This window comes from Aegilops tauschii, chromosome 4, assembly GCF_002575655.3.
Source record: "Aegilops tauschii subsp. strangulata cultivar AL8/78 chromosome 4, Aet v6.0, whole genome shotgun sequence".
Taxonomy (NCBI): domain Eukaryota; kingdom Viridiplantae; phylum Streptophyta; class Magnoliopsida; order Poales; family Poaceae; genus Aegilops; species Aegilops tauschii.
This window is the reverse complement of record NC_053038.3, coordinates 512,324,302-512,341,433: the sequence shown is the minus strand read 5'-3', so window position 1 is coordinate 512,341,433 and position 17,132 is coordinate 512,324,302. Positions and strand designations below refer to the sequence as shown.

At 49.4% G+C, this 17,132-nt stretch overlaps 2 protein-coding genes across 2 annotated transcripts; one reads left to right on the top strand and one right to left on the bottom strand.

Annotated features, from left to right (window-relative positions):
* Positions 1-5,366: 5,366 nt before the first annotated feature.
* LOC109779394 (RHOMBOID-like protein 2) lies at positions 5,367-8,404 on the top strand. The gene is made up of 4 exons (XM_020338008.4): positions 5,367-5,944; positions 6,589-6,752; positions 6,849-7,266; positions 8,001-8,404. The coding sequence occupies exons 1-4, from the start codon at positions 5,424-5,426 to the stop codon at positions 8,110-8,112; spliced, it is 1,215 nt and encodes a 404-aa protein (XP_020193597.2). The 5' UTR covers positions 5,367-5,423; the 3' UTR covers positions 8,113-8,404.
* Positions 8,405-8,736: 332 nt separating this feature from the next.
* Positions 8,737-13,703, bottom strand: LOC109779395 (COP9 signalosome complex subunit 1). Its single transcript, XM_020338009.4, has 6 exons — positions 13,205-13,703; positions 11,231-11,551; positions 10,477-10,593; positions 10,296-10,381; positions 9,262-9,496; positions 8,737-9,166 (listed from the first exon to the last, which is right to left on the bottom strand). Exons 1-6 carry the CDS (start codon positions 13,592-13,594, stop codon positions 8,975-8,977), a joined length of 1,341 nt encoding a protein of 446 aa, XP_020193598.1. The 5' UTR covers positions 13,595-13,703; the 3' UTR covers positions 8,737-8,974.
* Positions 13,704-17,132: the final 3,429 nt, after the last annotated feature.

The window sequence follows — 17,132 nt, the reverse complement described above, 5'->3', positions numbered from 1 at the left end:
GATCGCTACGCGCCATTCTTCAAGAGAGCCCGATTGTTGGGTTTCGTGTTGCAGTTCAAGCGTCAGCCGCCGACGCTTGTCCACGCAGCTCTCACAGCTCTGATTGACCGGTGGCGACCGGAGACCCATTCTTTCCATCTGCCATGCGGGGAGATGACGGTGACCCTCGAGGACTGGGAGATGATTACTGACATGCCGATCGAGGGTCATGCACTCACCGGTCGAGTGGAGAGGACCAACTGGCAGCAGAGGGTTACCACCCTCATCGGCGACTGCCCTGCTGCCAAGAGTAACCGTACATCCGGTGTGCCGTTGATCTGGCTCTCGGAGTACCGGAAGACATGCCCCGAAGGCGCAGATGAGGCGACTGTGGAGTTGTACGCGAGGGCCTATCTGTGGTATATTCTCACAGAGGTCGTGTTTCCAGACAGCTCCGGGAACTCTGCCAACTGGGCGTATCTGTTCTTCCTAGCGGACTGGGATGCAGGGTACAGTTGGGGGACCGTATCTCTCGCCTACCTATACCGTTTGGTAAGAGAGTGTCTAATTGCCTACCTACCTACGAAAGTATGTCCATGACATTTTCTTATATCTGATCCACATTTGATGTTTTGCAGCTTGACGACGCAACGCAGAGGACGGGAGACAAGTCCAATATGGGTGATTTTGTCTGGGCCTTCTCCATTTGGATGTGGGAGCGGCTGCCGGTGGGGCGTCCGGAGAAGATGCCAAGACGCCCATGGGAAGACTATAGCGAAGACGGCGACGAGACTCGAAACCCCACCGTAGCTTACAAGTGGGACGTTGTCAAACTCTACACGGGCCTAAACAAGACTTCGTACAAGACCTACACCAACGAGTTAGACGGTTTGACGCATACGCAGGTATATGAACTCGCTCAACACCTTTCTCTTTGATTCCACTTTTGACCGAGAGTGCGAACTTACCAATGTATATGTAATAGGTAAACCGGTGGCCGTATCGACAAGACCAAGAGTGCGAACTTACCAATGAATATGTAATAGGTAAACCGGTGGCCGTATCGACAAGACCGAGAGTGGGACTTTGATCTGAACGTGATGTGCGATGCGGACCGTGATCTCTGGCGGTGCATCGTGCCCATGATCTGTGTGTACGCCGTCGAGTGGCACATGCCACACCGCGTGGCCACGCAGTTTGGGATTTATCAGCATACCCCACTGGGCCAGCCCACCGATACCGGCGGCCACGCGCTCCACCTGTGAGCGCTTTGTTCTCTGCGCCCATGATTTCATTACGCTTATCATGTTTCTTATGATGATCTCTTTCCTATGCCTTGCAGGATGAGTCGGCAGAAGAATCGGTCGATCACAGACTGGGGAGAGGAGCATAAGATTCATGTGGCGGCGTGGGACCGACGGAGGTACCGAAAAGACGTGGAGAGGAAAGTGACTGACTGGGATGCTTACCTGGGCCGACACATGAGGTGGTACGATGATGGCCAAAAGCATCGTCTTCATCTCAGGCCTCGGTGGACGGCGGAAGACATCGCGGAGCTGGAGAGGGATGACCCCAAGGAAGAGGCCTACCAGACCGGCATCAGAGACATGCACAGTGGATTTAGGGAGTTTGCACCCCTCATCAACAGAGTGGTAAGTTTGAACCGACGGTTGTATTTAAACTATTTTATTCGTCATCGTTGCTGACTTATGCCGTTGCAGTCTGGTGAGCTGAACAGATGCATCTTTGAAGCCTCAGATGCACTAGGTGATCTCCCCGGGAGCATACAATCTGAGAACAAAGTGAGGGGGACGATGAAGGTACAATTTCAGCCTCCTCGGAACAGATGCATCTTGTTCACTTGCAATCAGTCGATCTGATACTTATTATGACCTTGTTTCATTGTGAGTGCAGAAGTTCGTGAAGCGTTGTCGCAAGCTGGTAGGGCTGCTTTGGTGTGCTGGAGTTGGGTCAGTTGAAGCTTATCAGCCTGTAGCCACACAGGGTCTCATCGGCTCATCGAGCCATGCTCTATCGTCGTCTAGGTTGGTTGAGGAGGAGGAGGAGGAGGAGGAGGAAGAGGATGAGGAGGAGGAGGCCACACATGAAGAAGGGGAGGAGGAGGAGGAGAGCAACGGGGAGGAGGAGTACGATGAAGATTATGGACCTCCACCAACTCAAACATCTCAAGCATCTCAGCTGCCGAAGAGGAATCCGAAGAAGAAGGATTTGCTGAGTCCGGTCCCTTTCCAGAGACCGGTTCCTCGACGGCCCAAGAAGAAGACCGAAGAGACTCGTTCAAAGAGTAACGAGGACCGTACCTCCAAGAGGGGAAGGAGCAACTGATTATGCTCTTCGATACTTGGCTCTTTTAGTTTGGTTGAACTTCGTTTGGTTGAACTTGTCTAGTGGTTGTGAAACTACGCGGAACTATGTTTTTGCTATTTGTGGATCTATGTGTTTTTTTTGAAATAAAACGAAACTTTATTCATTAGAAATAACCAATATATCGTTTGTGAGGATGAGTACAATTTCATTGATAGGCTCCTCGAACCAATCCAAACTTGAAGAAAATCTAGGTAATCTAGCAAGTTCATGTGCTACTCTATTTGCCTCTCTATGTGTTTGCTACTATGTGGATCTATGTGTTGCTACTATGTGGAACTCCGTTTACTGATTAGTTGAAGTTCGTTTGAAATGTTCTATGCACTTCAAGTTATCTTAATATGGATCTATGTGATGCCCAAGTTTAATTGTTTAAAATCTGTGATATTGCTGTCATATTTTGTGAAACTTGTTGTGATATTGCTGTTATATTGAATTTAAAAACAAGCAACCAAATAAACTTGAAACAACAAAACAGAGGACCCTACCGCCAGGCACCCTGGCGGTAGAGTCAGACAACCTACCGCCATGGGGCCTGGCGGTAGGATGAACCTACCGCCAGGTCCCTTGCATCTTTCGTTACAAAAAGTTTGTACGGCAAAACCCTGCCACACCTTACCACCAGGGCCTCTGGCGGTAGGGTTAGACAGCCTACCGCCAGGGCCCCTGGCGGTTAGGTACTTATCCATGTCAGCACAGGCAAACGGCCGCCGTCCCCCTCCGTCACACCCTACCTACCGCCAGATGCTCTGGCGGTAGAAACCTACTGCCAGATGCTCTGGCGGTAGAAACCTACCGCCAGATGCTCTGACGGTAGCAAAAGGATCAAATCCTGAAAATATTTCAAACTGGGGTTAGATTTTGATTTTGTTTGTTAAAAGGGTCAAAACACGAAATTCAGCCCGTGTACGTGCGCCTGTCAGAGTTAATTGAGATAGATATCGCAGGCAGGTCGTAAATGCGCGACTCAAGTTTCACGCTTATGGCAGCAGAAGCGGACAATGCACGGCGTATTGCTTTTCGGGTAAGGAATCCCGGAAGCTGCTGACAGGCCGGCCTCGCGCGGACCGTGTCTTGTGTCGGCGCCAACCGATGGATCGATCCATGGAATTGCAGTGCCTGTCAGAATCGCCGTCCCGGAAAAGTGTTTGATAAAGTAAACCGTTCGAGTGGCCAACCAACCCTTGCTTTAATCATTGCACATGGAACCAGATTACTCCTCTTGTTTTTATTTTTTTTGCGGGTACTCCTCTTGTTGCTTGCCCGCCTGTAATTTCACCACGGATTCTCTTACGCATTGAGATCTAATAACCTTGATTAACAATCTATCAATATATCTTGAGACGGGCGACTAAACAAGCATAAAGTGATGTTCCCACTCACATGTGCACCGAAGCTTCCATGATTGTTCTCATCACCCGGGAGAAAGAATCCCGTCCATCACTGATTGCTTGATTGCTTGCTTCTGTCGATGCTACACCCCACAAGTCAACAGTAAGCATTCTCCTCTTCGGCTGTAGCGTGCAGACTCCACATGACTGTAAATAAAATAGATAGAAAAATACTGGGTGTAAGAGCATCTACAACCGAACGCCCCAAACTAAACTCAAACACCTGGGCGGCCCGCCCTATTACTGACCGGTCACGAAAATATGACGCCTCAAACGAGCCTCAAGCGTTCGCCATGTCAGCCCGGCCCACCCCGACCCCACAAATATCCCCATCCGCAAAACCTAGACACCAGCCAATCCGAACTTCACTTCACTTCCCTCTCCATCCACTCCACTTTCGATCCCCTCCCCTCTGATCCGATGGCTGGCGACGGAAGCATCAGTGGCTCCGGTGCAGAATCCGACGGCTCGAACATCGACGTGGAGAAGGTGGCCCTCAGCATCGCCTTGAGGAGGTCGCTGCTCAAGCAAGTCGGCCCCGGCAGCGGCGGATCTTCTTCCTCAGCACCTGTCAACGCAGCGTCAGCTACGTCACCGGCCCTTCCCACCCGGCGCGCAACTCCGCTCCGCCTGGTACGCCGCCACCTCCACCCCTCTGGTCCGGAAGTGGTACCCAGCCACCGTTGGGTCCTCATGCCCGTGCCAGGGCCGGCGCGCACGAGGACGCCTCCGAGGCACGTGCAGCCCGGTGCAAGCGGCATGGGCGAGGGGGATGCGATGTCCGTGCGCCGTTCGCGCGTGAGCGCGTCGGCTGATCTCGAGGCCGCACTCCTCGCGTCGGTCCTCCACCGCTCTCTCACGGTAGCAGAGACAGATGCGCGGCGCCTCCGCCGCAAGAATGCCAAGATGCTCCGACTCGGCATCGAGTTGTCGGAGCGCGAGGCAAACAAGGAGGCGGCGAAGCGAAGGCGAAGGCGGCCCACCATGTGAAGGAGCAGGACCGCCTGCTCCGCAGGCTGACAGGCATGAGGTGCAGCTTCGACTCCGCCCTGACGGACGGCTCTACCTCCAGCTCCGACGACGACACACCTCCACACGCCTCCGCCTACATGAAGGAGGGGCACAGCCGCACCGACGGCCGGAAGGGGAAGGGTCCGGCGAGGAAATGGCGATTTCCTCCGCTCTTCCCCGTTCTATTTATATTTTTAACTATGTTTTAAGTTGTTTATAATATGGATTTGCCGTTGAACTCCGATGAACTATGCTTTTTTTGTCCGGCGATGCAACGTTGATCCGTTGAACTGGAACATGACCGTGTTTTATGCAGCGTTGCATGGGTTGTATGGTTTTGAAGGTTCAGACACGAGGGAATGGCTCTGCCCGGTGCTTGGGGAAATGCAGTAGTGCAGAAGTGCAGTTGGAACAAGTCAGCAGCGCGGTGCCCATTCAACACGCCTAGCACGAGCACCGACTGTCTGTACTGTAGCGCCTCAAGAGAAAATACTAGACGCGTAGCCCGACTGTAGCCAGCAGCACGTACCGTTTCGGCCCAGGGAGTCAAAGGGGGCGAGGACCAATGGCAATGGAACCGCGTCGCCCGCAGCCGCCCGTCCGTCCGCCCGCACATTACACACGACACGAGAGAGAGATGTACTCCACCGATGCCACATGCCCACGGCCCCTTCCAGCCAGCCAACAGCCAACCGCGCGGTGCCTTCCGTGCGACCTCCACCCCCCGTCCCGCTCCTCCTGCCCTGTATTTATTCCCACTCCTCTCCCCGTCCTCCTCACACTCCTCCCACCGCCACCACCACCTCCAGACCAGAGCCAGCGCCACCGCTTCCACACGAGAAGGGCCGCTCGATCGTAGAACGGGCGGCAATGGCGACGTCGCGGGCGGACGTGGAGAGGGGCGGGTCGTCGTCGCCGAGGAAGCAGCAGCAAGAGAAGGGCAAGGTGCCGACGCCGCTGTACCCGCAGCACGAGGGGGAGCGGGAGTGGACGCCCTGGCTGGTGCCCTCCATCCTGGTCGCCAACATCACCGTCTTCACCATCGCCATGTACTACAACAACTGCCCCGCCCACAACGCCAAGCCGGGCCGCGACGGCCAGTGCGTCGCCGGCTTCCTCCACCGCTTCTCCTTCCAGCCCCTCCGCCAGAACCCGCTCCTCGGCCCCTCCTCCGCAACGTAAGCGCCCAGGGAGAACCTCTCCCTTCCTTCCTTCAATCCATTCCTTCTCTCTGTCTCTCTGTGTTAATCCACATCCTCGTGCTCGCTGTTTCATTGGGTTGGGAGTTAGTAGTTAGGAATTACGTACTTATTATTGGCTTATTGCTGATCTGTGCCTGAAGGAAGATTTTTACTGCCATACTAGTTGCTCCCTTTGCTTACCTGCGAAGGTAGTAGGTAGTTGCAATAGGAGGCAAGAATCATGCATAGCTGACTGTAGATCGACTGTGCACACACGATTTCTGTTGCGAGAAACAAGTAGTAGAAATTAAGTGCTATTCATCACCGATTCTCTTCTGTCGCAACATTATTAGTCTGAAATCTGAGTGAATGAATCAGCAACCGAACCTGCCAAGATGAGATCCGGCACCCAAATAATTCCTAGGGCAGAGGCGCCAGAGATGGCCCGAAAAAGAAACACGGGTAGGACACCAACCACACGCCAATGCAAGTGCAGATGAGCTGGGGTTGCCTGTATCGGGGCGGTATGCCAGTACAGCCCCTGTCCATATACGGCAGCATGGGTACATGCATGCATCCTTGATGATGAGCCGGGGCCCGGCCGATGGATCCTGACCGTTACACTCCTGTGCTGGATGCAGGCTGGTGAAGATGGGCGCGCTGGTGTGGGACAAGGTGGTGCACGGGCACCAGGGGTGGCGCCTCTTCTCCTGCATGTGGATGCACGCCGGCGTCCTCCACCTCGTCGCCAACATGCTCAGCCTCCTCTTCGTCGGCCTCCGCCTCGAGCAGCAGTTCGGATACGGTATGTACAATTCGTAGCCCCTCATCATTTTTCATCTCCAACTCCATCCATCAGCAAGTTAATCTCATCGTCGTCTTCTTGGTTGGTCCGTTGCAGTGCGGATCGGCGCGATCTACCTCATCTCCGGCGTGGGCGGGAGCGTGCTGTCGTCGCTCTTCATCCGGAGCGCCATCTCGGTGGGTGCCTCGGGGGCGCTCTTCGGGCTGCTGGGGGCGATGCTGGCGGAGCTGCTGTCCAACTGGACCATCTACACCAACAAGGTGGCGGCGGTGACCACGCTGCTCTTCGTCATCGCCGTCAACCTGGTGCTGGGCATCCTGCCGCACGTCAACAACTTCGCCCACATCGGCGGGTTCCTCACGGGGTTCCTCCTCGGCTTCGTGCTGCTCATGCGCCCGCACTTCGGGTGGATGGAGCGCTACCGCCTCCCCGCCGGCAGCCCCTGCACCGCCAGGAAGTACCTCCCCTACCAGTGGGCGCTCATGGCCGCCGCCCTCGCCCTCGCCGTCGCAGGGTAAGCATCCCTCCGTTATTGGTGCATTTCAGGTGTCATTAAGCAGCAGCATTACTTCACCTACGTACAACACGCTTAGCCGCTGGAACACATAGTACGAATCCTTCTAGTACGTGGACATTTGTTGCCACCTGCAGAAACTCTAGTTAACACTTATGGACACCTAAACTGTAGTAGTTAGTAGTTCACAGAATCAGTTGGGAAAAAGTGGAGAAGCGAAATGTGGGTTAGGTACATGGGCACTGCACATGCGTGCATGCATCCCGTTGGTAGATTAGATTTGATGCGCCAACGAGCCTGCGCACCCAGGTTCCTTCCTCCTTCCCATTAAGGCACTCATGTGAACCGACAGGCAAAGACAGAACACCATGGCTCTTTTTATTATACAATTATAAATTAACCATATCTTCTTCTTCATCATCATAGTGATCCGTAGCTGGCCTTCTTATTCTTCTTCCTCCACCATGTAAAACAAAGCTTTTTTTTGTCGCCTTTTCCTCCTCCAGCCTAACGTGCAGCACCTTGACAGCCACGCCCAACCTGCACACACACACACACACACACACACACATTTAGTATATAAACATATTTAATCTCTGAAGTCCCAACAACTACGTGTTTCTGTCGGTGAAATATATTAAACTAAGCTGGCGATGGCCGGCCGAAGAAGAAAGGAGGCCATTCTTTCCGTGCTCGCTCTGACTGACTGTTGGAAACCCTTTTTTCTGCTGCAGATTCGCGATCGGGCTGGCCATGGTGTTCCGCGGCGCCAACGCCAACAGCAGCTGCGGATGGTGCCACTACCTCAGCTGCGTCCCCACCAAGAGCTGGACCTGCGCCAACTGATGACCAGCACCACCACCAACGCGCACCAACACACACACATGAGAATTCCAGCAGAGAGCGCTTTCCCCGTCGTCATGAATTCTTCAAGCCCCACAACACATTGTCCGGTTCATATTTGTAGATAGAGATCAAGGGAGGGAAGGAAAGGGGCTGCGGCCTCGGCCTGATTGGTTAGGCGCACACACACAGACAAGGCTCGTTGGGGTCTTTTATCTCTTGTCCATTTGATTTATTCTTTTGTAATGTATGACGAATGAAGATTATTTTGAGAATCGTCTCTCATCTGTCATAACCCTACCATGTGCGACGTTGCTTCCTTCCAGCTCGTGTTCATCCTTTTGAGTCAGCGGATAAGCAACGAGGCAATAGACAGCTCCTTCGTGATCCCCACAACGCTGCCAGTTGCGCTGCGCTGGCCTGATTGCCACATGCGCAAGATTCCATTTGGCGATTAATAATCAAGTTCGAAACAAGTCACACAGAGCAGCCAAATGTGCATATACAAATGCAATCAACATGCAAACCACCACATGCTAGCACGGTTGACATTTCACCAACCGTGCAACCCGCGGGCGCACCACTCTGCCGGTTAAAAGAACTTTCCAAACCACATGGAACGGCATCAAAATGAACATGGCAGACAGGCATATCATATCTCCAGATGCATAACTATTCATAAACCGTTTGCGCCAGCAACATTTCATAACCTAAGAGCCAACAGAAAGAAGAAAAACAAAGTTGATTGTTCGGCCATCAAGGCAGTTCACCGAAACCTCGCAATGTGCCACTGCACCCTTTGTCCCAAAACAACTATTTCCAAGCGGAGGAGGAGACAGACACCTTTTAGCATTTAACTCAGAGCTCACAAGTTCATCTTCCGTTGTCCAGGCCAGTTCTTCTGGTTGAAATCGTGCTTGATGAGGTTGGCTCTCAGGAGCATGGCCTTGATATCTCTCTCAAATTCATTGCCGGTCTGGAGGGCCCGCTGGAAGGTTGCGTTTCTTTGGTCAGCATGCCTTGCATACAGGATCTTGTTGTGGGAGTCTATACGGGCCTGCAGCACAAAGGCAATAAAGAAGCAGGTCAGAATAACAATACGAGAATTATTATACAGCTATGCAACAAGATGAGAAATCTTTTTAACGGTACCTGTATTTTGTTCTCGGTGATCAGTGCAGCCAGCTCTTTCTCCAGCATCGACACTGAGCTCTTGAAGGCACTAGCCATTGTGTTGAGATCCACGGATATGAACGGAAGCGTGTACTGTATGATAGCCTTGTGGCGGATATCATTGTACAGAGTCCCAAGATGCTCACGGAGATGGATATCCAGAAGGAGATTCGGCTTTAGCTTCTCAAGATGCTCCAAGCATGATCCATAGCGACTAGTTTGGACATTTTCATGGTTAGCATATTTATTTAACACAAATCGCTTGGGAAAAAACTGCAACCTAATCTAGCAGTGACACAAACCAATGACTTGGAGCCCAACTTTGGAACGAAAAAATGTTGTACAGGTAATCAAGCTTTCATGGTATTTGGAACTGTAAAACCCCAAAGGGCACATTAATTGACACCATGTTGTAGAAAATAAGGTGTAAAATTATAGGAAACTATTATTATCACTAATGCATCCAAGAGTCATATCTGAACACACAAGCTAAAAGGCTAATGACTTTAACCTCATTGCCAAGAAAGGGCTGTCTATATGATATATATATCTATGCTGAGACACAGTAAGTAACTGATGTGGCATACAAAAGGATGAGAGTAATAGAATGATGCCCCCTATGGATTGAAACCAATTGTCAGACACCTTTCCTTCTAGAAAACAAACTACTCTGTTTTTCTTTATAGCAATTACTGTATTTGAGTTGACACTGTAAGAGGAGAACACAAAGAAAATGTTGAATACACCATTTTAATTATGCCAGCGCCAATACTTATGAAATTATTATGATTATGAGTGCAAGTTCTACTGCTTGTCGCAGGGTTTCCAGTATATTGGCAAAGCATATACGTTGTATTATATGTGGGCTCTGTTGATACAGTAAAAAAAAACAGTTGCATAATCTTCCACATATCCTATCAGAGTAGCAAGTGTAAAAACAACCACCACCCTGAAAAGGTGGTCAAGAATGATAAAACACTGGAGTACTAAAAGCTGTCCCAATAGAAGCATACCTTGCATAAAAATCATTGACCAGCTCCCTTACTTCAGGCACTAGCTCAAGAAAGTTACGGAAGTTTATGTTGTCAATAACTTTGCTCTGGCAAAATATACAAACAATCATATTTCAGTGTAACCGTAACCAACCGACCATACAGAAGGCACACAACAGAAAAAGAAGAACAAGAGGTAAACCTTCAGTTCTGAACGATCGAAAGAAGCAAGTGCACAAAGGGCACCATAGACAGCCACATCTTGCGGAGCTATGACTTCAGAATAGTTGCTTCCTAGTTCAGGTCCTGTCTCGAGAAACTTCAGAGAAAGGGCAAATTTCAGCAAGAATAATTTATACTAGGCAAAAAGCACAAGACATTGCCTATTTTACTTGACTTTTTTGGACAACCCACTATCTATAAAAGGGGGATGGATCCAATTGTGCCTGAACTACTGGCTGTAGGAAACAACCTCCGTACGTAGTTACACTGACCATTTGCAACAAAGAGAGTAAATAAAATTCAGATTAAAGTGCAGTACAGTATTGATAGCTGTCAGGAAAATTTTGTGACTGCTGTCTAATCCACAAATGACTATTGACACTTGTAAACTTATTTACGATGATACACTAATAGTAACTTCACAGAATAGTAAAGGAACAAACAAATCACTTGATCTGTTCAAGGCTTTTCACTGATATCTTGAAACAAGTAGGGGTTTATCAACAATATACTACTGGCTCTTGAAAGAGGCACTGCATGAACAGAACTAGCAAGATGGAAGTACCAAACATGAAGTTTCAAATTAAGTTAATTAAAATTCTTGCATACAGAAGATCGATTTATAGGAATCATATCTCATCTCTAGAATATCAACTTAAAAGCTTACAGGCGCAAGGACAGCTCAGCTCAAGGAAAAAATACAAGAAACAGAACAGGATTTCTGGAGGACAAACCTTACGGGCAGCAAGTTTGTATTTCTTTGTCTCCAAGTTGGCTAATCCTGCAGCCGCTCGCAACTTTGCAACAATGACAGCATCCAAGGTGTCTGGGGTTTGCTCTGCTTTGCTGACATAGTTGGTAACATGTGCGAACTGTCCCAACTCTATGCTGACCAGAATCACATGCATACACATCTGAACTATATGCTTGGAAGTGGTGCAATAGTCCCGTGTCCGGATATAGCTTTTGAAGGCTTCTGAAAGGTGGCCATGAGCATAGAAAAAGTCACCAATGTCATTATAACCCATTCTGATGCTCTCTTTGATCAGGTTGGTCTGCATTTAAAGAAGCAATATAAATGCAGAGTCACTTTTCTGATACATAGATGACATCACCATTCAACTCACCAGGGCCACGAACAAATATATTACACCAGAATTCAAATGCCAGAGAACAAAGAATACGACAACAGATATACTTACACATATGTTATAGATTTTCAACGTATGCTATGCCTATATTCAACACCACATACCTTCCTAAACTGTTGTTATAGGCCTATGCATGGAGATTACATGATTAACAGAAAAATAATACCATAACTCCATTAAGTGTGTTATTATGACTCACTATAACAATGAAGTAGTTGTGGACCCTAGACGGCATCTACTGCATACCTAGAGCACACATTGTGTTAGACGAAACACTGCCAACACCCTATCCTTAAACCAGCAGGCCATATTGGCAAGGTTAGGCTCCATTCGGAGTTGCGGAGGATAATGATGATTTCATTTATCTAACTACCTTTTGCCTATTTTACTGCTTGTTTAACCAACTTATCTATACTTCAATGGAAAAATATAGAAAAAGTTCAACACGACACAATTCGGCAACTACAAACTGGGCCTAAACTCAGGCTCATAGGTAGCTCTGGCAGCACAAACAATATCTTAATATTGGAGAATGCAAAGTAAATTGTGAGTGTGCTCACAATCCTATGTTGTAAACCATTCAAATGATCCTAATAGCATAAGAGTATTATTAGGTACATTTCACATTTGAATCACAGAACCACACTGCTATTATGGACCCTAGAAACATATACAAAGGCAACAAAGGGTGGGAAGGCATGCCAGAAAAACACAGAGGCGCGAGAAGGCAGAATGCTGAAAAGGTAGCAATAGCATTGAAGTGAAAATTGGTGATTAGACAGTGTTGTCTGTCTTTTACAAACTGGGAATAAATCAGATAATGGTGTGTAAATGTGTGAGCCACGGTTGGCACCAATCCAAGTCTGGGTTCTTGTGTAATGAGAAAACTGATCAGAGGCAAAAAGGAACAATAGCGAAACATACTGGAAAAGAGTTCCCTTACCCGGTTAGCCCCATATTCCCCTGTATTTTGTGTTTTAGCACAGCTAATAAAAAAAATCACTCTATGCAATAAACAATTTAATTGTGCACAGAGATCTTTTCCTAAAAACATAACCTAATGGGGTAAGGATCACATTCAGAGACATAGCACAGATTGACATCCAAAATTACTGGATAACACCTAGAGTTCAGCGCCGCACCCTGATCAAACAGTGATATCCATCAGTGTAGAACAAGCAACATGCAAGGTAACAACGCTTTTCTGTCTTATCATCACAGCATAGAAAATCATGCCCATGCAAGGAACACTATCCTTGAGCATAGTAAGCGAACACACTATCAGATAACAGTATAAATTAGAGATAAGGACTACTACTCGCACCACGCAAATCAGAGTCATCCACACTCCACAGAGTAGGCAGTACATCAAACCAATCCGTCGATCATAATCATATAAACCAGACAGATCAGCCAGGAAACCAACACGGGAGGCCAATTCCTTGACAGATCAAGGCAACCACCACATCCTAGGTCGAAACTAATGGGAACGAAGCAGTAAAATTCAGAGAAGCGGTCAGAACATGGGGTCAATGGGGGTGGGTAGGGTTTTCTGACCCTGTAGCCGTTGAGTTCGGTCTCGAGCTTCTCCTTGCGCTGCTCGGCGCGGCGGTTGACGGAGTCGACCCAGGCCTGGTCGTGGCGGTAGCGCGGGCCGAGGCGGCTGTTGATCTTGAGGACGGCGTCGAGGTAGAGCACGGTGTCCTCGCGCGCCCTGGCCTCGTCGTGCGCCATCCGCAGCGCCTCGAGCTGGATCGCCTCCACCCCGCACCGCTCCGCGATGAAGAGGAGCCGCGCCACGCGGGTCCGGCCCGAGTACTGCGCCGCGTACGCCTCCACGTCGAGCTGGTCGGCGGAGACCGGCGCCGCGGCGGCCTGCTCCCCGCCGCCCAGCCCGTTCGTCACCGCCGCGGCCGCGGCCGCCGAGACCTCGCAGTCCACGTCCATGCTGCCGGGGATCGGCGGTGGGGTTCGCCGCAAAACCCTAGAGAGAGACGGGGGAGGCGGAAGCTTCGGGAGAGGAGAGATGCCGAGGAGGGGAAAAGACGGAGGGCCTGGGTTGGAAATAGCACGGGTGGTGCGGGCAGATATGTAAAGTTACGTTGGGCCGGGTATGGGTTTTGTTCTCAACTTGGGCCCGAATGAACGCCCCTTTCTGGGTCATGTGCGTTGGCCCAATAATTCGTTTGGGCTAACAGGCCGAAATAGCCTCTTATATCACTATGTTGAAATATGGTGGGCTGGCTGGTGGCGTGCTGTGCTCTACACGTTTTAGGTCCAAGGTCTCGAGCGGCGGCGGCGGCGGCGGCGGAGATGAGGGCGGTGAACGGCGAGGTGGTCTCGTCGAAGCCGGTGGGCTTACACAAGGCCGCCCGCGTGTTCAGCCGCTTCGCGGCCAGAGAGGCGTCAAGGCTGCCCGCCGGGGCGGGCGTGCTGGTCCTCTGCGCGGCCGAGGCCGCCGCCGAGCTCCACGCCTTCCGCTGCGCCCGTGTGGATCCCGATGGCGAGGCTGAGACGGAGGTGGTGCAGGGCGGAGATGGGCGGCGCAAGAAGAGGAGGAAGACGGGGCGCGAAGGTGTGTTACTAGAGTAGGCTCTTTTGAAAAAAAAAATCCATGTGTTACTGTGCTAGCGACTAGTCTGTTGTTCTTGATGCTGTTAAATCCATTTGTTACTGTGGTAGCGACTAGTAATAATTTGTCTGGTGTTATTCACGATGCATCATTTGGGACGAGCTGTGTTGCGTGTGATGTATGTATCCTGCTGCTGGGTATACATTTTATTTCAGTGCAATCGACTGAAACTTTCACTGCCACAGAGCCATGCACCTGGAGGAAAAGACGTCTGAGCTTGTGTGCTGTGCTCTTCAGTCCATGAGTCAATCCATTGTTGTCCTTGAACTGTTCTTTAAAAAATAAGCTCAACTCTTTTAGTTGGATGTTTAGCTTTTCAGTTTTCCTTTTGAGCCACAACCCAACTCTGTATTATTGTTGTTGTTGGTTCTGTCCGCTGGAGTTTTATCCTCTAGACAGTTTCGTCTGTGTCGTGTGGTGGTTGTAGTGTCGTCAGGTTTTCGCCCCACAGCTGATAGTCCGTTTCAGGGTTGTCATGCAGTGGGTTTCCTGGCGATGCACCAACCCGCTACCCCCTTTCAGTCTCCTTTGCTTAGTAGTTGTCCTATTTGGCTTGATGCCTAGCTTGCGATCTTCGAACAATGATACCTGACTGATGTATTTCCGTTGATTGCAAAATTAATGGAAAGGGGTGTGAGCCCGGTTGGAAAAAAAAACTCTGTATTAAGGTTCCGTTGTCTTGTCTGTGAGTGGAGCCTCCATGATTTTCCAAAACGAACAAAATTGTCGCTGTTAATTTGGTTCTGAGGTCTGAACTCGTGTGCGTTGGAACTTCACTCTCAGAGCCTCGAGAAAGAGACGGATACTTGTGTTGTTTTAACACCTTTCAGCCTGAGCTAGAACGTTACTCAAGCTGCCGGATGCCATTGGCTCAGACATTAGTGAGAGTGAGTACACAACTATTGCCGACTCGCCCGCACCTCTGCTTCACCTGGCCGTGGCCAGCAAGAAGATCCCAACGCAGATGTGCAATCACATCTCATCCAGTCAGCCGTCACGTTCCACGAAGTCAGCCACACAATCCACTAAATCCAGGCAAATTCGGTGCAAACCGGTCCAGTCCAGCTTCAGTCTGCGCTGCCCAACCTTAATTTTGTGCTTGTGCTATAACTCGTCTGCATTGGCAGTTCCGCTCCGCGTACCATATCTCTCTTAGTCTTAGATTAGATCCCTTGAGAAAGGTATATATGTATGCAACACTTTTCAACTGAGCTAGAACAGGTAATACCATTAAATCTGACATTGGTATTGAGATTGCCATGAAAGATTGCCAAAGTTAACCACTTATTCAGGTGATCAACAGGAGCCTCATCACTGGATAGAAACAAAACCACATAAGCATAGTATTAGGCGTTAAAACTTGAATATTTGTGGACAAAAGAATAACTATATTGTCTTAGAATTCTATCCAGTGATGGAATGCAAATGACAATAGACCTTTTTTTCTCAAATACCTGCAAAAAAAATCTACCTCTTTCTATAATATAAGATTTAGTACAAGTTGAGAAATAGTAATATAATTGCCTCCTATTCCTTCGTATTGTGGAAGATCCGGCTGAAGCTCGAACAAAGACAGAACCTAAACTATCCTAACCAGACTCTCTCTGGAACTGGGATGCAGGTCCGGTTAGCAATCTCATACCATGAAATTGATATATGCAATCATAAAAACAGACTCTCTCTGGAAAAGGATTTTGAGGCCAAAATACTATGGATCAGCACCAAAGTACAGACAACATTTGAGCATCAGGAGTGGGTGACATGGATCACATCACCGGCGCCAGGATTCTACTTCAGGAACTCCAAGTATTTCTCCAGCCATGCATGATCTGCATTTCTAGTTAGTGCCTTCAGGAAGGAAATGCAAGCCAGACTTGTGCATCCGCTCAGTCTCGTGATCTTCAGCTCCAGGACGCGATCTAGCTCCGCATTCAGGCAAATTCGGTTCAGTCCAGTATGTTCCAGACAGAGGCTGCTTGTGTCACTAGCAGCTTACAGAAGCAGAAACACACACTTGGACTAGACACCCAGCCAAAGACGCCGCACCTAGCAACCAAGAGGATCCCATTGCACTCACATCTCATCCAGTCAGTCGTCACGTTCGGCTAAGATTGCCAAAGTTGATCACTCATTCAGGCAAATCCAATTCAATCCAGTATGTTCCAGCCTCAGTCTCTGCTCTGCTAGACCTGAAGCAGACAGAAGCTGCTGGTGTCACTGCCAAGTGTCCGTTCCGAAAGAAAAAAACAACCAGTGTAGAATCAACTCACCAAAGCAGAATCGGACCCCTCGAGGTAGACACCCCAGCCAAAGAACACCTCACCCAGCAACCAGACAAACACTAAACCTCTCGACCAATCCCAGCCACGCAATCATGGCCAGACGCCACCTGTACAGCCCCTGTGGGTGCCGAGTCGGATCCACGATATTTTTTGGCGTGGCTTTATCCACACCTGAGCGCTGCAGAAAAGCGCAAATTGATATTTTGCTGGCGTCGTTTGCTTCCCTGTTTGGGTAAAATCTTTTGCTTCTTCTTTTCATTATTGCAAAAATCTTTTGCTTCCCGGTAGGTGCCAAGCAAAACAAGTGGTTTGACTTTCGTTTGAGGTTGAGTGCAACGGCTGAGAATGACATGTCACTGATCAATATAAGCCGCAATGGTATTATCAGACTGTCAGTTGCTCTGGTATATTATTATTGTATGCTGATGCAAACTAAGCATGGCCGCAGTGGTATTATCAGACTATCAGTTGTTCGGTATACTATTGTATGTTGATGCAAACTAAGCAAACAAAACTATCAGTTATTCCTTTATATGGTCGATGAACGGGGAACAAACCGTGTGTTTTTGCT

What these genes read in the sequence shown, in the direction of transcription:
- LOC109779394 (XM_020338008.4), top strand. Translation starts at nt 5,424, where the DNA reads ATGCCCACGGCCCCTTCCAGCCAGCCAACAGCCAACCGCGCGGTGCCT. An exon ending in CTCGGCCCCTCCTCCGCAAC is followed by an intron (nt 5,945 to 6,588) that starts GTAAGCGCCCAG and finishes TGCTGGATGCAG; the next exon opens with GCTGGTGAAGATGGGCGCGC. An exon ending in CTCGCCCTCGCCGTCGCAGG is followed by an intron (nt 7,267 to 8,000) that starts GTAAGCATCCCT and finishes TTTCTGCTGCAG; the next exon opens with ATTCGCGATCGGGCTGGCCA.
- LOC109779395 (XM_020338009.4), bottom strand. Translation starts at nt 13,594, where the DNA reads ATGGACGTGGACTGCGAGGTCTCGGCGGCCGCGGCCGCGGCGGTGACG. An exon ending in TCGATCGTTCAGAACTGAAG is followed by an intron (nt 10,382 to 10,476) that starts GTTTACCTCTTG and finishes ATATTTTGCCAG; the next exon opens with AGCAAAGTTATTGACAACAT. An exon ending in GTCAATGATTTTTATGCAAG is followed by an intron (nt 9,497 to 10,295) that starts GTATGCTTCTAT and finishes TGTCCAAACTAG; the next exon opens with TCGCTATGGATCATGCTTGG.